At 44.2% G+C, this 22199-nt stretch overlaps 1 protein-coding gene across 2 annotated transcripts in view; it reads left to right on the plus strand.

The window, feature by feature from the left end:
* The window catches only part of LOC146776281 (ATP-binding cassette sub-family C member 12-like), a 1395717-nt gene that overhangs the window by 820830 nt on the left and 552688 nt on the right, over positions 1–22199 (plus strand). For both annotated transcript variants that reach the window (XM_085639684.1, XM_085639683.1), the window contains exons 17-18: positions 18537–18636; positions 18730–18801. In XM_085639684.1, coding sequence (XP_085495810.1) covers positions 18537–18636; positions 18730–18801 — 172 coding nt within the window. The remainder of the gene's footprint in view (positions 1–18536; positions 18637–18729; positions 18802–22199) is intronic.

The raw sequence follows: 22199 nt of genomic DNA on the forward strand, positions 1-22199 counted from the left end.
CCGACCAATGGTCAATTATTAACGACAACTAACAGCCATTCTTCACCTACCCATTACCCAATTTGTGGTAAAGCTCCACTTATACAAAATATTACAAGTACAAATTCCCTTATCAATATTTTTTTTTTTATGTGAAAGCATAAAATGAGAATAGATCACAAGAAAAGAAGAAAAGAGGCATTGCATACATTATGGTGAATTTGAAGAGAAGATAGGAGCACCGCCTCCAATAGCCCGAGGAGTCCCACCCTTATAGTCAGGTCTCCATTAAGAGTTCCTTTGCTTTAATTTCCAAAGTGAAGATCTGTGTCTGACCCCCCAGATCACCTTGAAACATGCAGGATTACTTAGATATGTCTGTGTGCCCTTGTCCTGAAAAGCTTCATTAATTGCCACAAACGCCACTGCCTTTTAACTAGGGGTGGGCGGAATTTGCGAAATTAACTTTCGCAAACTATCGCGAAAATGCTAAAAATCTCCGCAAACATGCTGGAAATATCGCGAAGACGCGAAAGTTTTTTTCCCGCCTGTTCGCGGTATTTTTTGCGTGATCGCGGGTCGCCAACTTACCCATGCGGTTGCTCACGGGCGCGGCCATCTTGTTTTCACTTGTCCCGCCCTCTCGAGATGCTTACTTCCTGTTCCGGGTCGCGCAATGCATGTTCGCGCTTGTTCGCGGTAGATATTTCCTGTTCGCGACCGCTTTTACTTGATCGCGTTGCTTTTTGCATGCTCGGGGAGAAAATATCGCGCGAACTTGCGCACGTAGTCGCAATGGGCGCGGGCATCTTGTTTTTCACTCTATTGCATGGTTCTGGGGCCTGATTTTGAATCCTCCCTACATCTTTTCAATCCTTTGTTTAAAGCTACTTTTTTTTAATCTTTCTTATTTATTATTTCTCTAACTATTTTCCTGCCTCTATATTTTTAGTTTTTGTCTACTGTTTTTTTGCTTTTTAGCTACTTTTTCTCTCTTTCTATTGCCTGCTATTTATTTCCTTTACTTCTTTAATTTTATTACCTTTTCTTTCCCGCCCCGTCCCAGAACCATGTCTAAGGGTAGGGCTGGTTGCCGTCGCAGCCAGAGCCGCGACCGCCTTCCTTGCGGAAGGCGGTGCCCACAAGGGGTGCAGGCACGAGCCTTATTTGGGGAGGTGGAGTTGGCTGCACTCATTTTCTTTGTGCAGCGCCACCTCCCCTCAACCCTGGCAGCAGGTGGCAGGCCTGGGTCCGGGTACGGCCTCCGGGAGCGTCGGCAGCCGTGGGGGAAGGTGCGCCGGGCAGTGTCGCGCTTCTCTGGGGTCCGGCGCACCCAGGCGCAGCTGACGCACCGGTGGTCCGACATCCTGGACCGTGAGCAGGACCTGCTGGACCTGCTAGGAGTGGAGGTCCCGGGGCTTGGTGAGTAACTATTTAATTATTACTACTTTGTGTCTGTTCTTCTGCTCTGTGTTATATATTGCGAATATCTTTTTTTTCTTCCAACCAGCTAGAATGTTGCTGCTTACATTCCAGGTTAATTACGTTTAAAAGTCTTCTGTGATTATGACACAGGTGCTCTTCTGCGCTACTACTAATCTTACTTGTTTGCAACTTTGCGTTTGCGCTCGCTTAGCGTGATTCTGTAAGAGTTTATTTTAGAGAAATTAAGTTACGTAATGCTACAGTGACTCTAGTCCACTCCTTACTTTGTCCTGTCACTAATAGATAGGGGTGGATTGATACTTAGGTTTAGGTACTTTGTATGAGTTTCTAATTTGTTAGTGGTATGCGTGATGCCCCCTCAGTTACGTGACGTGCTGCTAGTACAGCAGTCTTTATTAGAACCTTTTCTAGTTTGTTCAATGAGTGGTGGTAATTGGCTTAGCACTAGCAGAACATCAGCATCAATCAATCAACCCAAAATTTGGTGTATACAAAAAATGTAGTCATGTGTCCTCCAGTTGACCATATGCATTGTTGAGGAATAAAAGAAGTGAAAATGCATACTTAATGTACAATTGGCATGCCTGGAATAGGTGGACTAGGTCGGGTGGTACGTCGTACTTAGGCTTAGTTGTAACTTAGTATTCTGGAATCAGAATGGAAGACTGGATTACTGTTGATAAATAGTAACTTAAGTAGTCGATCCGCGAATCCCCCGATACTACTTGTTGACCAGATGAGATCGGTCAATTTAGTTATTGCAATTGTTGTTTACATAAGTGTTTTTTGACCGTTGTTGAAAAATATTGTATTTGTTTGACACCATCCATAAATGTTTGTCTCTTTCTTATATCTTTCCTGTTCATCAGCACCCAGGGGCAGACAGACAGGGAGTGGGGAGTCGGCGGGACAATAGTCCGAACAGCACCACCAGGAGGACATCAATGAGGGCTCCTCTGCTGGCCCCAGTAAGTCTTCTTGTTTTTAATAATATTTCTTATTACATAACTTTTACTGCACCATATTTTTCAGGAACTATTGCTTCAGTTTCCAAATGCTATTTTTTTACCAACAATTATCCTTCGATCTGTACGGTTTCAAAAATATTATGCCTGCCTCTGCTATGATGACTCTCAGTACTACTACTACTATCAGTCTGTCTGAACTGTAGTAGCTAAGCTTGCCCAGTTGGCCAGTGGCACTCTTTATGTGAAAGGTTGTAATAAAACTCATATTCACCAGTACCTCTAGCCATTGAGTCCAATCCTTTGGGTCGTCCTCTTGTACTACTTCTAGTCTTATTGATCTTGAGTCTTTGTTAATCTTGAGGCTTTGAAAATTCACAGCAACAAATGCCCAACCAGATTTATTACTATTTTGATAGGATAGCCTATAGGACATACTACTACTGTTGTAGGGATCTTGCACATACAGACCTTTGCACAAGAAAATAGGATGTTGGTAAGTTGGACCTTCCTCGCACACCTCAATCATAAATTCAGAACCCACCACAATCCCCTGCTCGACTATAGTACTGTCTTGTCATAACTATTAGGTCTCCGAACCCTCCCCCCAAGATACCCCACAAGTAGACAACCCAGAACATAACACACCCAACCTCTCAGTCGTGGAAGCAATGCACATGCACACCCTTACTTTAATTTGCTCACTCATGTAAGTTAGTCCACACCAAATACCTCCAAGTCTATGTAAGTTCAAAATGTTTATTTTGAATTGAGAAGCTCTGTGCATTGTTCTATTATAAAATGCAGCACCAACCGGAAAATCAATAACATTAAAACAATAAACATTGTTACACTTACTTACAGTTGGGAATTAAATCATGACTGAACAGTGGTGGAAGGCAGCACCACCATCCCCTAGGAATTTAGTTTATATAAATTTATAAATGAAGATGTGAGTGAAGGGACCCCTCACCTTAGAATAACCTAGTACTGGTAGTTGTTGCATCATTCAGAAGCTCTGCAAAGCTCTGGTTCGTAGAAGGGAATCTTCCGTCTGTAATGCGAAAAATGAAATGGTGCGCGTTAGTATATTGCAACTTGCAAGCATTTCTCAGTCGTGCCAAAAAGTGTAGCATTTATGGATAAGCAATATGGACTAACAGTACACCAGTACTTCCTAAAATAGTGGCTTGTTAATGTTTTTGTTGACCGCTTGTACGCAGCGCGTAGACAGTAGCAGTGTGAGGCAGGTCATGTGGGCTCAAAGGTGTCTTGTACAAAAAGCTGCAAGGTAACGTCACATGTGCAAAAATAAAAGACACAAAGGTAAAATGGTTGCATGGCTCGGGCTAACTAAGCAAAGGCTAGACTGACCATATATAACTATTAGTGTCTACTCTACTACTACCTGATTTGTACTAGTGATGTATGTTAGTATTAACTCATTTTTCAACCTTGCTACTGATCAATAGGGGGGAGATGTATATGACGCCTAATAAATGTGTAATGTTTTCTAGGCGCACTACCGACCACCATTGCCGGGGCCAGCGAAGGCGCCGCGGAGGGAGAGGATGCGGCAGTTGCTGCAGATACCAACGGAGCGGTAGGGGGAGTGGCGGCACCAGTGGCGGGCGGTGGTAAGTTAGATTCATAATACTTAACTATTGTTGAACTTGACAGTACACTCACTGCAAGGGTGTACTGTATGTATACTGTACTGTTGAGACTTAGGGCCCCATTAGAATGGCAGGCGTATTGCCCCCGCCGGCCCAGCGGTATTCACCGCCGAAACCCCAGGGGCAAACCTCCCGCCATCCCTGTAGAAAAGAGTCAGACCCCCCACATGTCGACCAGACGGAAAAGGGTTCAATATGGCGGTGGTGTCTCTCTGAACACACCGCCAGCCATATAATCTGCATTTCGGAATACCTTTGAGTGGCGGCATTGCCGTCCGCCACGGAAAGGCATGCAGACAGTGCAGAGTATGCTTGGGGGCCCCCATGGAGGGTACCTACCTATGCTATGGTACCCCCCCTGCCTTTCAAAGCAAAACGTGACAGGCCCGTCATGTTGTGCTTGGAAAAGCAGCACAACATGTATTTTTAGCATTGCTTTCGGCACCGCCAACCAGAATGTAAAAAAAACAGGACACGTCCGCCACTGTGCCGGGCGCATCATCCTAATTAATTGTCCCCACGGGACCCCCACCCTTTTTAGCGTGAGGATGGCGGGCGGACAACGTCTGCCCGCTATCCGATGTCGTAAGTAAGTATGAGTTGTTGTGAACGTTTGAAGAGTGAACTAGAACACTAGAATCCCTTTAATTGGCATAGGAGCGGGAGTATTGAGTAACCAATGTCCTCATCTATCTGATTTCAACTCCGCTTTGAAAGTTTTATGGAGAAGAGCACCTGGTGCACTGTTCAACTAAAAACTGAAAGACGGGTGGAAGGAAGAAGGACGGGCGAGATTTAAAATGTTATGTACTACTGTGCTTTATAGTGCTACTCTACCACGCCACTATGTGTTATAGTGTATTTTACAATTGTCTTGTTTTTTTCTTTTTGATACACAGCTACTCCTAAACTCAATCGAAAGGAGTTGGCCGCCAAGGCACGGCGCCGGAAGCTGGAGGCACTCCAGCGTGAATACCGGCGGCTGGTGGTCTTGGCAGAGGAGGAGGAGGAGGAGACTGCAGCAGCAATTGAAGCCTCCTCCAGTGCCCCGGGCCCCAGCAACCGCCCTCCAGCGGTACGGCGCCACCGTCTGGCGGCTGCCCGCCGCCACCGTAGTGCTATCTCTGGTGCCCCCCCACTGTGGCTGCAACAGCCGTGCCACCAGACGCCGCGTCGCCCGTTTAGAGGAGCAGATGCGTGTCCTCCTTGAGTCCCGCCCCACACCTTAGTCCCTGTCATCAAGTTCTGCCCCTTTTTTAATTCTTGTTTGGGTGGGTGGGAACTGGTTTGGGCGTTGGGTTTTAGCTTTACGAACTTTTTCTCCTGGACTTTCCTACAGACATTGGTTGGGGTTAGGGAGGGGGGTGGGTCAGCTTTTGTGGGTTTAGTTTATTTTTGTTAGGGTAAATTAAATATATTTTTCTATGTTACATGCAATGTTGTTAATGTTTTGTAGGTGGTGTAACTGTTTTACATCACACTGTTTCCTTGCTGGTGCAGGGCCGCCCATAGCCTGTGTTTGTTTTAAATAATTGGCTGACTGTGTAAGACACAAACAGATAGATGTGACACACCTCACTGATTGACTTGTCCTTCTAGTATTTTCAGTCTGTCCTCTAGTCTATGCATTCTTTATCTGGACTGGTGTGCGAAATTGAAATCATTGAAAACATGTCCATTATTAATTCTGCCTCCCCCAAACTTCTCTCTTACCTGTGCTTGATGTTTATGTTTAACTTAGGCACAGCAATGGCTGCATGGTGAAGATGGTTTCCTTTTTCTAACACGCCATGATTGGGGTGGTGGTGGTGGTAGTATAGTAGTAGTAGTAGACACTGGCAGGGTGGCAGCATTTGAAAAAAAAAAAAGGAGACAGTCAATCGCCTTTGAGAGACTGTTAGAGGAGTAGTAGAATGAAGTACAGTACAGAACTTACCGAGCAACAATATAATGCTAAAATATTTTACAACAAAACATAATGGTGGTTGGGAAGGGATAGCCTAGTAGACAGAGTTACAAACTATAGTTGTGTCGAGTCACTTGACTAGGCCTACAGCCTAACAGTTAGTGCTGTGTATGAGGAATGACAACAAACAAATCCAATCAATGCCGGCAATTAATGCTGAGTTATATGTTCCTTTGTTAAATAAAATAACCTGTAAAATATCCTACTCATGGGTGGGCAAGCAGAAGAAGATCATCGATCTGCCTTGAAATTGAAGTACTGTTGCTTTCGCCACATCCGCCCCAGCATGTGTGTGATTAAGTATTGGTGTACATTTAATTTAGTCACACCTCGACAATAAGTCACACAGCCCGGGGGAAGAGGGTTAGGGTTTGTTGAAAAGATGGGAAGGGGGTTTTTGGGAAAGGTTTGACATTGAAAAACAGTATGCATGGACAAACAAATGACAATCTTTGAAGACTAACATATCCTTATGTTAAGGGACAAAAAGGAAATGCATGCATGATGAGAGACCCGGAATACATACACTTTTTGTTCTGTTGTTCCGGCCTTAATACTTTTACAGATAGCAAATAGAAATTTTAAATATTGGTAGGGAAGAATCGTAAACAGGGAGCAAACCCAATGATGATAATATCAACAACAAGAACACACTGTTGTAAAGATTGTATACAAAAAAATTATTAAAATTATTTAAAAGAAGATAAAAGTTGATACTGTTACTGTGTTATCCTGGTAAAAAATGTGGACTGGATTTGCATCTCGGCATTCCTCTTGGTCCTCTTGTCCATCAATCTTTGGTGTGTTAAATCCAAGTGGTCGCACACTGCTGACCTAACTGCGTGTTACCCCAAAGAACGGTGGTCCCTGTAGTCAGCGTCGGCGGATACACCTATGCTCGTGTCGTGAGTGCAAGTGTGAATAGCGTTAGCCATCCCTGGACACGTGTTTCGAGGTAGTTGCCTCTCGTCAGCAGGGAGTAGGAAAGAGTGTAGGGTTGCGGTGTAGGCTGCTAAAATCATTATCAGGTAAAGTACCTCTCGTAGCAAGGCAGGTGCGTAACCTGAGTCCGTCGACTCCCCGGCTCATGGAGCCACTAAATAATTAAATCCAAGTGGTCGCACACTGCTGACCTAACTGCGTGTTACCCCAAAGAACGGTGGTCCCTGTAGTCAGCGTCGGCGGATACACCTATGCTCGTGTCGTGAGTGCAAGTGTGAATAGCGTAGCCATCCCTGGACACGTGTTTCGAGGTAGTTGCCTCTCGTCAGCAGGGAGTAGGAAAGAGTGTAGGGTTGCGGTGTAGGCTGCTAAAATCATTATCAGGTAAAGTACCTCTCGTAGCAACGCAGGTGCGTAACCTGAGTCCGTCGACTCCCCGGCTCATGGAGCCACTAAATAATTAAATCCAAGTGGTCGCACACTGCTGACCTAACTGCGTGTTACCCCAAAGAACGGTGGTCCCTGTAGTCAGCGTTGGCGGATACACCTATGCTCGTGTCGTGAGTGCAAGTGTGAATAGCGTTAGCCATCCCTGGACACGTGTTTCGAGGTAGTTGCCTCTCGTCAGCAGGGAGTAGGAAAGAGTGTAGGGTTGCGGTGTAGGCTGCTAAAATCATTATCAGGTAAAGTACCTCTCGTAGCAATGCAGGTGCGTAACCTGAGTCCGTCGACTCCCCGGCTCATGGAGCCACTAAATAATTAAATCCAAGTGGTCGCACACTGCTGACCTAACTGCGTGTTACCCCAAAGAACGGTGGTCCCTGTAGTCAGCGTCGGCGGATACATCTATGCTCGTGTCGTGAGTGCAAGTGTGAATAGCGTAGCCATCCCTGGACACGTGTTTCGAGGTAGTTGCCTCTCGTCAGCAGGGAGTAGGAAAGAGTGTAGGGTTGCGGTGTAGGCTGCTAAAATCATTATCAGGTAAAGTACCTCTCGTAGCAACGCAGGTGCGTAACCTGAGTCCGTCGACTCCCCGGCTCATGGAGCCACTAAATAATTAAATCCAAGTGGTCGCACACTGCTGACCTAACTGCGTGTTACCCCAAAGAACGGTGGTCCCTGTAGTCAGCGTCGGCGGATACACCTATGCTCGTGTCGTGAGTGCAAGTGTGAATAGCGTTAGCCATCCCTGGACACGTGTTTCGAGGTAGTTGCCTCTCGTCAGCAGGGAGTAGGAAAGAGTGTAGGGTTGCGGTGTAGGCTGCTAAAATCATTATCAGGTAAAGTACCTCTCGTAGCAACGCAGGTGCGTAACCTGAGTCCGTCGACTCCCCGGCTCATGGAGCCACTAAATAATTAAATCCAAGTGGTCGCACACTGCTGACCTAACTGCGTGTTACCCCAAAGAACGGTGGTCCCTGTAGTGAGCGTCGAAACACGTGTCCAGGGATGGCTAACGCTATTCACACTTGCACTCACGACACGAGCATAGGTGTATCCGCCGACGCTGACTACAGGAACCATAGTTCTTTGGGGTAACACGCTGGTAGGTCAGCAGTGTGCGACCATTTGGATTTAATCTTTGGTGTGTTGCCTCGCCACTCGCCACTGCCCGGCTGGAATTTTTTTTCCGATTTATTGGTAAGGTAAGTGTGCATTGTAATGTTTTCCAAAGTATAGGGCAAGGCCCGGCCTGTAATTGTAGATGGAAAACCAAAGGGGATATTGAGAAACTAAAGTTGAAACAAATGCACAAGTTATGGTGTAGTGCAACAAGAACACTTTCCGAGGTGGCATGTATGCATCATCTCTAGTCTCTACTCTAGTCTGTTTCCAGCATTGACCTTCAACAATAACAGGAGAGAGCAGGCCCACAGTGACAGGCCTGACAGCACGTTGCTTAGCAGTAGCACATCCTACGTTTAGACTTTACAGTACTTTTTTTTTTTTTTTTAAAGAGTTGGACAAAGGCAAAACACATTATCCATTCCAAACATAGCATTTTACAGTTTAAGTTAGTAAATCAATACACCGTAGTCATACCACCGCTACACTCTATTCAACTTCTACACAGACATTTGGGTCTGCTGTCGTTGTTGTTGACGTGTTTACCTTTAGGCTTTTAAGTTTTATGCCACTCATGAAACGTCCTCCTGACTTCATCATCAACTCCGATACTTTTACTGACTGACTGTGAAGATCGGCCTGCATTAGAAGTAAAATTGTTATTACACAACAAGAGTAGAAATATTATTGACTTGAGTCAGTCTTTAGTGTGTACAGAAAGATAGATTACTAGTACACTTTGACTTCACTTTGTGCACAACAAACAAACAACGAAAACACAAACACCAATTGCTCAGAGTCAGGTGTCCAATGCATGCCATTAATTGTCATTACCTGTTCCTTCTCATCTTAAGTTAACGGGCCGTCTATTTCGCCATCATCATGGACGGTGCTGTTGTGTCAATCATACATTGCGCAGATCGAGTGAGTCCCCTTCCTGTATTGAATTAAAAGCAATGTATCACCAAGCTGCAGGAGAAGTACAAATTTCTTTTTTGCAAGAAGGGGAAAATTGAATTCACCTTGAGTTAAGTTTAGTGTGTTCTGTAGAAAGATGATTAGTGGCAGTGGACAATTACATAAATTCATGCACAACAAACACAACATAATCATTCAGTCTGCGACTCTGCGTCCAATGCATGGCATCAATCATTACCTGTTCCATCTTATTTTCAGTTAATGGGCAGTCTCTCTCGGCTCTGAAAGGAGGATAGCTATAGTAGTCATCTGATTCATGCTCCACTTCTTTTGGCAGGACTAGGAAAGTTTGAATTTGTTCTTCTAGTATTTTTACCATCATCCAATCATCTATCATGAGGGCAATAGATTTGGGCAGGAGATTCAGTATGATGGAGCGGAGGAGCTGGATTCGGAGGACTGTACTGTCAAATTGCAGAGACCTGAAACTTGTATATTAAATAAGAAGAGTAGAAGACGGTGGTAATGGATTTGTTGTGATTCACAAGTTTGTAACCAGAACGACAGACACACAAATAAAGGGGGGAAAAAAGGGAGGAAGACAGTAAGTGCAAGCCTAATTGTCAGGGAAGTATAGCTCGTCCTCAAACTCTGGGGGGTCAGCCAGTAGTAGGTAATCATCATGTGACACACTACTTCCGTCACCTGAGCCGCTGTCCTCATCTTCCTCCATTGCTTCATGTATTGTGTAATTCGGTGGTATGAAGTGCTGATTCATTTTGATCATTGTTAACCTCTCCATGTTTTTGGGCGAGAGACTGGTCCTTCTCAATGTTACAATGGAACCAGCAGCACTGAAAACACGTTCGGAAGAGACACTTGCGACAGGGCAAGCCAAATAGCTTATCGCCAGCCTGCTGAGCAGTGGCCATCCTGACCTTTTCCTATACCAATACTGCAATGGGTTTCGATCAATGTACACCTCTGTTGGGACGTCCAGATAGGCCTGTACCATTCGCTCAATGTTCAGGGGTGCTGCTGGTAAGCTTTCGTGCTCTTTTCTCTGTGCATCAGCACTGTGCTTATTAATGCCTAACTGTACATACCAATCATCTAATGATTGTACTGGGCCTAATGATCTAGTTATTGTTCTGTTGTCGATAGTGATGGTGAGTGTTGTGATCCAAACGCACTGCCCTCAGCCGACGAAGTTGCACTTGATCCTGCATGGCCTGCTGCAGTACGTCTTGTGGGTTGATCTTGCGGGCTTTTAATTAGCAGCCGTTCGTTTTCCAACTTACTGGCTGCTTCAGCTATACAAGTTTTGTAGCGGGCAACATCAATCTCGGAAAAAGCAAAGAATGTCTTCAGTCCAAATTTTGCACGTGGATCCAGAATTGTGGCACAAATGTAATGTTCTTGTGACAAAATTTTATTTTGTATCCTTACATTTTCAGCTAAGCGACGGGCTAAGCTCTCCACCAAGTGATAGGCTTCCCTTTTGTCCTCTACACCGTTGTATGATTCAGACACATTCTTCAGCTGATGCTCTAGCATTTGCAATAATGGGACAGCTTGGCCCATTGTACAGTCCTCCTTGCTGACTTCACGTGTGAAGACCTCAAAAGGACAAAGCATCTCAGTCAGGCATTTAATTAGGCTCCATTGCTCCATCTCACGGTTCATGCCTTTAACATTAGCATCCCCTCTTCTTTTCCAGACATATTCATGGAGTGATCTGTACTGCTCATACAGACGATCAAGCATGTAATACGTTGAGTTCCAACGTGTTGCCACCTCCTGGATGAGTGCCTTGACTGGCATCCTATGTTCACGTTGGATGATCCTCAGCTGCTTCCGAGCTTTAAAAGAATGGCTGAAATGAGTGCATATTCTTCGGCAGATGGCCAGTAAATTGCGGACTATGGGTTCTTTTTTCTGAAAGTCTTGAACTATAATTTTTATGCAGTGCGCCAAACACGGAACCCTGATATAGGAACCAAGTTCCATGGCCTTAAGTACATTAATGCCATTGTCTGTGGCAACAAAACCAATACTAAGCCCTCTTGGCCGCAGCCATTCCAAAACCTTGCAGCGAAACTCATGTAAAATGTTTTCAGCCGTATGAGATTTCTCCATGGTGAACATGGCTACAGTTGCATGTTTCCGAGTACCTTTAAAAATCGCAGCTGTGTCAACAGCACCGCGTGCAGATAGCTTATCTCTAACCCCCACAAAAGAGACCCAGTGTGCAGTGATGCACATGTAATCTGTGGCTTGGCAACTGGTCCACATGTCTGTTGTCAGGTGGATATTGTGAACAGCACTCTGCTGCAAAGCTTGTCCAACCAATTCCAGCACATCATGATGTAGTGCCGGAACAACAATTCTTGCGAAATAGGACCGGCTGGGAACCTTCCATTTAGGGCACAAATTCAAGGAAACCTACCCCTTCCACAAATGAAAAAGGAAGAAGGTCTAGCGCTAACTTTTTAGCCAGCTTCGCATTGTACAACCGTGCCATTGGGTGGTTGCGTTGGAACTGCCCCTCCAACCTAAACATGCTAACAATGGTAGGCTGTATTTCTTTCCTTTGTGGTGCTGTTTTCATTAACCCACGTAGGCTCAACGACACAGTTTGTCTCATTGCGGTACTCTGTCGTCTTGGTGTCTCAGCCTGACTCTGAGTATGGCTCTTACTGCGGAGCCACTCTGATGTTACTGAGGAGGATGTGGGCGGTACCACTGCACTACTGGGGACAGGGCTAGAAATGCATCCCTCTTCTTCACCTTCCACCGCAATAATATCGCTCCCTGATTCTTCCTGACCAACTTCAATGGGTTGAGTTTTTCTACTTTCTTTTAACTGGAGTAGGTGATTCTCCCAGACGATAGTGTGGTGTATTCTGAGATGACTTGCTTGTCCTCTGGTATCATAGTTTGTACCAAGCTTACCACGCCGAACACCTTGCCAACAAATTGAGCATATAGCAACGTTCTCCTCCTTGGTGCTAACAGAAAAGAAGTCCCAAACTGGGGAGGAGAACTTTCTGGCACTGCTGGATGTGCCACTTTCAATACCAGATGAACTGGAGAGTGTGCTTGAAATGTGACCCTGTGCACCTAGACTGTGACTTTTACTACCACTACCTACTGAGATGGTTGAGCTGGATGTAGGTCCCTGCCGGGCCTTGGAAAATATGGCAGCTGGAGGTAGTGGTGGTGTAGCCTGTGTTGGTGATATCCGTGCAACATCCCGCTCAGTAGCAGCCTTTCTGGATAGGGTGAGAATGTTGGTCTCCAATCCCTTTGGGGCGGGAGTAATGTGCGTGATGACTGGCTCGTCTTCATCAACATCATCACCCCCCTCTTCTACATCTACCTCCATAACTCTAAGTTTTTCTGGGACCTTCCTTTTCAGAAGCATTGTCTTGTGGCGTATATCACTCTCAGACTGAGCTGGTGGGTGCCAAGTGGCATCACGATCATCAGAAGTGGGGCTTGAAGAAGAAGATGATGGACTAAGCCTCCTTTTCCTTGCTGGTGGTCTGGAAGACAATAGATCTTCTGAAACAGTGGTTTGACTTTACTCCACTTTGTCTGCAGGAAGCTCGATTTCCTGAAATGCCCCTACGTCAGGAGCAACAACTACTATGGTGGGCTGTTGCGGCTGCTGCTGTTCTTGTTGCGGCTGCTGCTGTTCTTGTTGCGGCTGCTGCTGTTGTTGTTGAGGCTGCTGCTGTTGTTGTTGCGGCTGCACACTTATCTGCTGAGTTTGCGCCTGCGTTGATTGTGTATTACTTTGCGATAATGACATTTCTTCAACATCGCTGCTCGTTAGTAGACTGGCTACCTCTGCGACACTAAAGCCCTTGGGCCTAGGTTGGTGGGGTTGGACCGCTGTGCTGCTCCCAGCTTGGTTCCCGGACAACGCTGCTGCAGGCGTAACTTTTTTGGTGCCAAAAAAAACATTGGCCAGCACACCACCAGTCGTGGTTAATGGCACTTCCTTTTTCTGTTCCTTCTTCTCACCGGAAACTTTCTTGGTACTGGACCTGGTACCTTTCTTTGGGGCCATCTTCTTCAGATGTCAGGCAGGATGCAGATGCACAACAAGTTCTGGTCACACGTGGAAGTGATGCGTAGCAGGACTTCTGTCTGGCAGGCAGTACAACGGGTAGCCTACTACCCACAACATTAAAAAAAAAAAAGAATGATGATAGTTACCAAAAATAAATTGTAGTTACAACAACTGCAATGCTCACAATCAAACAGACACAACAACCACTTACTTGTAAAATATCCAAATCAAAAAATCCTCAAATCCAATTGCAATGATGCAGCAGACAAAAAGAGTGATCTTTCCAGCTCAAAATCCAAAGGCAGAATGAGCAGGAGATGGACAAAGCACTGGGAGGAGCCCGCTGGACAGGAACCGGAAGTTGGAGATTCTGTGTCACTTCCTCCCTCTCCCCACCTTTTAAAAAAAGGACTCCTTGCACAAAAAAGAACAGCCAAATGTCAATCTGAGGAGTTGTTTTCATCCAAAATCATCATTTGCAGAAGGTTTCATGCTGCTAGAGCTGATATTCTTCTCCAAATTGAAAATTTTACATTTTCGAGTTCTCGAGCTTCACATTACTTCCGCCGGATGTCGATGGCGTGTCCAAAATGACTTGATCGCGTTCTCTCGCTCCCTGTCGCGTTGGATATGACGTGTTCGGGGTCTCTTTCTCCTTTTCGCGTTCGATTAGACGTGCCCGCGTCCTCACTCTCTCGCTCGCGGTGGAGAATGACGTGTTCGAGATCTCAATCTTCTCATACTCGCGCGGTGCATGATCGCGAGAAGAATGATGTGATCGCGCGACAAATGACATGATCGCGCGACAAGTGACGTTAATGCGGGCGCGAACTGTTGCGAGACAGCGCAAAATGGCTACCAACAATCCAATATCTCGTGGAGAACGCGACCGGGTCGGGAAAACTTGTCGGCGAACGCGGGGATTCAGGTAAGGCGATCGCGCGCACGTGAGAATGTATTTTTTTTCAGCGCAAGCAAGAAACAAATTACCGCTAAGATGCGGATTGCGGAATTTTTGACATTTTCGCGCTTTCCGCGGAACGCGAAAATGTCAAATTATCGCAATTTCCGGGAACGGAACGGAATTTTGGCCCAGACCTACTTTTAACCATTATATGACAAACGTTAGGTCTGACAAAGAACAAAACATCACCACTGGTCTGTTTACCTTCAGGTCTGGCCTTTTCGAAGATTGTTTGTCTCGGGAGAAAGTTCCCGAAATATACCAAGCTGTCTTCCAGCTTTGACTCTTCTTTGACTGATTATTTCAAGACATAGGTCACCCTATGAACTCGTTGCACCTCTCAGGACCAGTTCCACCTATCTAGCTCTAGAAAAGCTGTGCATGACAGTTCCACCATATATGTAGTGATATCTGTTCCCTGCTTGCCTTCGGGCACTCCCAGCACCTGCAAGTTATTGCATTGTTGACGATTCTCCCGATCCTCAAGTTTCCATTGACTATCAATGAGCTGTGATTCGGGCACCTCTGTCTGCACCCGTGTACCCGCCAAAACTGTTTTGATAGAAGTGGTTCTTGTTTCAAGGTCCATCAGGTGTTCACTTATGACACTACATGCCTTGGCTAGCTTTCTAACCCCAACCTGCACTTTTCTTTATTGCAGCTTTAGGCTTGTGGTCATCCTGCCACATTTCCTCTCACTGTGACATTATGCATTGGAGGACAGTATCCAGTGTGGGTGGATTTGAGCTAATGGTGTCTTGAGTGGGTGTAATCAGAGTCCAGACCAACTGTTCTGCTGGTGAATAGTTCCATTTCAGATATTTACCTCCTTATATTTGTCAACCTATCTTCTTAACCATCTTATGTGCTGTCATGGCAGAAGCGTGTCCACTTGTATCTAAAGCACTGTCATTATTGCTAGATCCTGTGAGAGAACCAGATCCATCTACTGACCATTCTGTTCCATCAGATAGTGAGAAGAAGCAATCATTATTCTCCATGTCCAGAACATTGTTCCCAATTTCGAGTCCCAAAGGATGGGACACCTTTGGTCTCTGAGCGCTATTTGCGAGGGATAGAGTATATATATTATCTATAGCCCTAATCTGAGGGCCATTATTCTGCACACTACCTGATGTTAATTTAGCTAGCTTCCCCTTTTCCCCCAGACTCCCATCACCACTCACAGCACTCTCAGTACTCTCTTTACTCTAGACCCTCTCGACACTATGAGGTTTGATCTTAACTGTCCCTATCTTTTCATCAACCGATATGGGCATATCAACACAATCTTTTACCTTTTCTACTAAAGGATAAGGAACCAATAAAATTGTACCTCCGTCCTGAGGGACCGATATCTTAGACTCTACAGGTGACTTTTCTGCATGAGGCTGAATTGCCTGGCTGTCGGTCCGTTTAGGGTAGGCTGTTTCTGATGGTACCTTCTCTGCAGGAGGCTGAGCAGCTTTATCATCAGACCGATCAACTCCAAGTGTCTCCTGTTGGATTGAATCACTAGGCTTTCCAGCTGAGCTTCGCAATAGCTCCAGCACTGTAAAAACAGCTGGACTCTCGGTAAGCGTGGCATGCGTTACCCCCTCATTTCTGGGGCAGACTCTGACCTGGGAGCTGGCAGTACGTGATGCCTGCTTTGCCGCGGCACTGGTGCGCCTGCATTCTCCACTCTTGAGTCAGCTGGACCAGATGGGAGTAATGTGGTGGGGAGCAACCTTCCCCTTCTGAGTTCCCCGCCACCTTAGGACTCAGCTTCGCAGCTTCGCTGTGCCCGCTGCGTACACCACAGTTAGGGTGAGCCAGCACAGCAGCCACCTGTCGACCAAAGGTGGGAAAGCTTTCACAAATCAGCCCGACCCTAGAACAACCACGCCCCATGGTTGAATCACCACTGAGACACCCAAGGACATATTCCACGGTTAGGTGAGTTGATTCTTATTCATTTCCATTTGGTCGAAATGCTGCTGAGGGATCACTTCAAGCGGACGCCATCGTGCTTTCCCTCTCCCAAACCAATCATCTCAAAGCAAAAATAATGTGCTTTTTTAATATCAAGACATGCTTCTCTTTATTGTGATTTGTAAATAAGAAGTTGCGAAAATGTTTTAATCAAGACATTTTTTAAAGTTAGGGTAAATGTATTATCATATGTCCTTTTGTTAAACATAAAACCTATATGGGGCATCATGCATAAACATACGCTGCAAACAAGTATGCAAATAATGCATTATGTGTGAAATGCTGATAACCAGGGAATGGGCTGTGTGGTGCATAAAGTTGATACCTTCAGATATAGTGGTTTCTATAGCACAATCTTTAAAAACCTAATGGTTAACACGATCTCAATTATGGATTACCGTAAACAGTGCCCTGAAAAATGGTTTAAATTAGTCACTCTTTTTAACCTGAGTGGAACCGTTAAAAATAATACATAAACATGCATTTCAGAGTTTAAACATGCTAATCGCTACACTTTTGTCCCTTATGGTGACCCTTTTGTATTTAATTCCAACAGAGTCTCTTTATAAAAGTGTATTGTAATGTTTGCATGTTCACTGTCAGATGTCAGAAGTATCAGAATGACAGCATAGTACTTTGAAGAAGGGTGTAATTATTCGTATCTTGGACCCAGCATGCAAAAATGTGCTGTTCTTTCTTTTTTACATTAAAGACTAATGTATATTTCGGCATTGGTTTAGAAGACAGACCATCTATTTGAAGCAATGTCCAGGCTTGGTCACTTGAGTAACTGTCACTCAGGAATGAAATAACATATTCGTTCCTTAACAGAATCCTACAAGGTAATGCAATTCGGTGGTTTATTGAAAATGCTCTTAAGCACCCTGCATGGGAGCGCCAGAGCAAATGCTGCATTAAGTAGGTGCTAAAAGCAAATACATCCACGGCCATGATGCGAACAGTGTCTCCACAGAAAGCAGGAAAGAAACCCTGCTGTAATAGCAGTCATGTTTATTCAACTTCTCAGCGGAACATATGATGACAGTTATGGCAATTATATACGAAATCGCCCTTTCGAAGCCTTTTTTTAGGCGTCTTACAAGCAATAGCAAATTTAGGGACACTAGTTTCAAGCTTTTTTTTTTTGCGACCAGAAAAACGCATTTTGGTATGTATTAAAACCAAACTACGATTCGGTAGCATGTTACCGAATTGCAAGTTTGATTTGCGACCAGATACTGATTCGGCATTGGAAAGAGGCGTTCATTCCAAATACCGAATTTGAATGGTATGTATTAATGTTTTGAGCCCGAATTCTGGTTGCAAAACATTAGAGATTTACCGACTATCGAAGTGTAGTGGTGATGCATTTGCAAATGGGAATGGTCTCCTTTGGGACTCCTTTCCATTTGTGAATGTCCAAAAAAGGTTTGTTTAAGAGAAGGCAGTGGTCCACGGAGAAAAACAAAGATTTTCTTTTTAAAAACATCTTGTTTTCCTGTAAGGAAAATGGATTATATTTTTTTAAAAAGACTGCTACGTGGTGGGCTGCTGACCTCCGCAGGTCACCATCCCTGTGATGCAGTTGATTCTTAATTGGTGGCAAATTGTGACCTACCTCCTTAATATTCATGTGGAAGGTCAATTTGCAAACGACTAGAAATCATTAAGAATAGCGATTTTTTAATATAGAATCCCAGAAAATCACAGTTAGGTAATCGCTATTCCTAATATTGAAACATCTGGCCTTGAATCCAGCATGCTTTGGGCATCAATGCTATAGAATGTTTTTAATAGTACAAAGTTTTTGATGCCATTTCATGCTTATGCATTTGTGTTTATGTCTGCACGTGGTTCTGGATATTTATCTGCTTCTCCTTGTAACTGTATGTGTAAGTTTCTGCACATTTGTGGCTGTATGTGGGTATGTGTACACACAGTTGCATGGCTGTGTTTTGTGCTTTTATACCAAAATATAACAAGGGACATTCACACCTAATAAGCCAGACTTATTGTTTCTGCCAATGCTTGTTGAAATATGTTTGCGTATTTCTTACAGGAGGTGAATGATAATTCATCAAAACGTGGAAGTCCTTTACATATCATATCTGGTGAAGAAAATTCACGAGTGGCTACTCAGAAGGGAATTGTGAACCCTGGTAAAAAGCCGCTTTTACAAATGTTTAATTCTTTTTGACATTTCTACTTTTGCATTTTACATTTACATTTGTCTTTTACTCACTTCTGTACAGCTTTTGACATGTTGGATGAATCAGGTGAACAGAACGTCCCTGGAAAAGAAGCTGACATGGGAGAAGAAAAAGGTATATTTATGGAGAGTTCTGATTAGTAGCAAATGAAGAACAAATCCATGAGTAACATGAGAGCCATGTGTTCCAATAAAGCTGGTTCACTGAGGCTTTAATCCTTCAAAATTCAAATATTTAATTTCTGGGAAGATTGATGATTACATATGTCATAGATTGTAGGCATTCATCAGTTAATCACTGTATACAGATGTGCACATTCACACAGTATTATTGCATTACCGCTTTCAAAAATATTTGTTTACTATTTGTTCAGAAATGAATTGCTATTTCTTTGCCACTGTCTAAATGTGGTGGTATTTGAGATCACCACTTTGGTTCCACCTTGAGTAACTTAAGCCCCATTATGAAGGTATGTGTACTTTTTAGCACAAACCTAGCTGTAAGGAAACTGGACTCTCTAAAGGGTAAGGGAAGATATAACAAGTGGTGTAGTAAGAGCAGTTGTCCATTGCAGAATGGGCTCCTCTCGATGTAACGTTTGAGGCATGGTGTGTAGGTCATTTGCTCACAGATGAAATGTCTCTTTAAGCCATGAGTGTCTAGTTCCTTCTGCAAGAGCAGGAGGGAAGGACCTTGAAGTATATTTGAATGCATAGAATCTAAGATACTTGATTCACAGAAGGAAAAGGCTTATTGTCTAGTCTTCCTCTTTCACTTTTCTCTATAATCTTGTTATTTCTGCTGTTGGTATTTTATATCCTACTGAGATCTTGATCTTCCTTGCAAGGTATAGTAGTGATATGTTTTAGTTTACCCTCTTGAAAGTGATATATAGATCTTTAAGGTTATGCATGAAGGCAAGAGGAAGCATGTACGTTTTGGATGATTTAATCATGTTTTCTTAGTCCTCTAACATGTTATGCCACTGCCTGGAGGACGCGGCTCAAGGGAATCGGGGTTGCCAGAAATTGTTGCGTCCATCTTAGTGAGGGCTAGTGGCTGGACAGCAATTCTAAAATTGGGTTCAGTTGTGAATGCCTTGACATTGCAGTACATTGTTAGTTGATTGCATTTGGTCCCTGTCTTCTCGGTAATGGGTTTCCTATAGTTCAGAAGCGTTTTGCTGTGGAAGCCAAGCAAAATATAGATGGCTGATAGTTCAGGTAGCAAATCTATTGAAGTACATTACCCACTGCACATCTTGAATTTGTGCTTGTTTGCTCTCATTTTAATTTGCTTTGAACCATACCGATAGAAGGGTCTGATGTTAGTCCAACAATTCTGAAATTCCACTTCCTGTCTAATTGATTAATTAATTATTAATTGATAATGAGTTACAAACCTATCCACTAAAATATTCTGGATAACTTGTTTATCAGGTTGAAGCATTAGGTAAATGGGGAAAGGTGGAAGGACGTGGCACTGCTGAAGATTGCTAAGTTAAAAGGAAATTTGTGGTTGTATTTTGACGTTAGTATATACCTGGTGTCCTGCCACTCACTCCAATACTACTAGATATATCTCCCACTAAAATATTAGAAAAAATCCTTGTGCTCATCACTCTATCAGAACTCTCCTTGGTACAAAATCCTAAAACAATATCCTGCCACATACACGCCCTCCCCACAAAGCCTGGCATAATGTTATCCTTTCGACACCACCCTTAGCAACACCAACACTCTGCAGCACACACTACCAGTTTTAAAAATAATAAAGTAGCATTTGGAACCTGACTCCCTTCCACATTGCTCTCTGCCTCTTTCCCTTCCCCTCCCAACCTAAAGGTGCAATCTCTGCTCACACATTGAGAAGTAGAGAGCTGATGTCTCACTAAAAGCAGCTCTCTGAGAACCCCTCATCAGGTTGTCCAGAAGTTCTGTCATCGCATGTCAACAGAGACATTTCGCTGAGAAGGGAAATGGCGGTTGGTGATGCAGGAGCGCTAGCTGCATTTCCACACTTTCTTAGGATTCCTGTCGAATTAGGAGAGACACTGGAATACCATCAAGTTAGAGCACGGACATAAGGACAAAACATTCACTTCTCTGATATCAGAGCAGTGAAAATCCAAATCTTGTTTTTCACAACTTTGACATCAGAATAGCAAATAACCATGTTTTGTGGCCTATGTTCTTAATGATGCCTTCTAATGGGTAGTATGTATAAGAAGAATATATTTTACAGGTATGTAATGATGATGCTCTGCATGGCCACTTACACCTGAAAAGCCTGTGCTCTGCCTTCACACAAAGTGCCTAACAACCCTGCATTGTCACTGGAGCCAGTTTAGAGCCAGGGCAAGGGAGTCAGGGCATTCTATGCACTTCAATGAACCTTTCCAGAAGTTTCTCTCACCTTCCAGAAGAAGGGAGCCAGGGCAAAACAAATAAGACCTTCAGAAACACTTTTCAGTTCACTACTGGATCTTCGGAAGAACATAATAGAGGACTGCTTTCTGCTGTGACCTGTTGTGCACTCTGCCAAATTCTTCTTGGACCTGTAATGACTGCTTTGCTGTCTGGAGCCTGCCTTGAACCCTGAGAGGCCAGCACTGCTGTTAAGCCCTATACCTTCACCTGCATCCAGGACTACCAGAAGGGAATCCAAGGGATTGTTTGCTGGCCTTCTGTTCAGAGCCTCAAGGACATAAAAAGCTTCCACCATTGTGAACCCACGCCTGGACCCAGCCTGAGCGAATCCTGAACTCCCAAGAGATGTCCACCAATCCTTTACCCTTGGTTGTGGTGCTAAAGGTGCTCTGATGGCCAATTCTCAAAACGGAGGACTTACAAACATTTTTACCAAAAACTACTCTGAGAACCAGGAGGAGACTGGGACCAACCTGCTCGCCTATCTGCCTGAGTTGCACCGCCAGTCAGATTGACTGCGTGGCTTCTCTCGCTATGTTCTTCTTTGCAGCAAATCCTTCTCAGTGGTCCTTCACCAAAGGGATATCCAACCTCATGGAACTTTCTTCAGCCCCAGCCCTCTGCCTTATCCCACTGGAGATCTTCGACTTCCATCTCAGCGCTTGAGTCCGAACGTAGAAATCTCTACTGCGGTTTTGATCTATGGCTATCCGATGAGGACGCTCCCTTCTTCGACACCTCCTACGGCCTTGCCCTGCTGAATTCTACCTTCTCAGACACTCTTTCTCTCTTCTTGTATCTGGCCTGTTTTCCATCGCAGTCTGCCATATTTTTCGACTTTGTCCCAGTCTTGCGTGACTAGATGTCTACGGTTACTACTTTACCTTTAATGTGCTAGCTTTTACTAAAAGCTTTTAAAATTCATATCTTCAATTCTACTGAATGGATTTTTGTCCTTTTTCTGTCAAATAATTTATGTAAATGTACTTTATTTTTCTAAATTGGTTTGGGATTTTGTTTGTGTTGTGTTTTCACTTTATTACTTTTTGTGTGCTGCATAAATACTTTACACATTGCCTCTAA

This window comes from Triturus cristatus, chromosome 12, assembly GCF_964204655.1.
Source record: "Triturus cristatus chromosome 12, aTriCri1.1, whole genome shotgun sequence".
NCBI classification, from domain to species: Eukaryota; Metazoa; Chordata; class Amphibia; order Caudata; family Salamandridae; genus Triturus; species Triturus cristatus.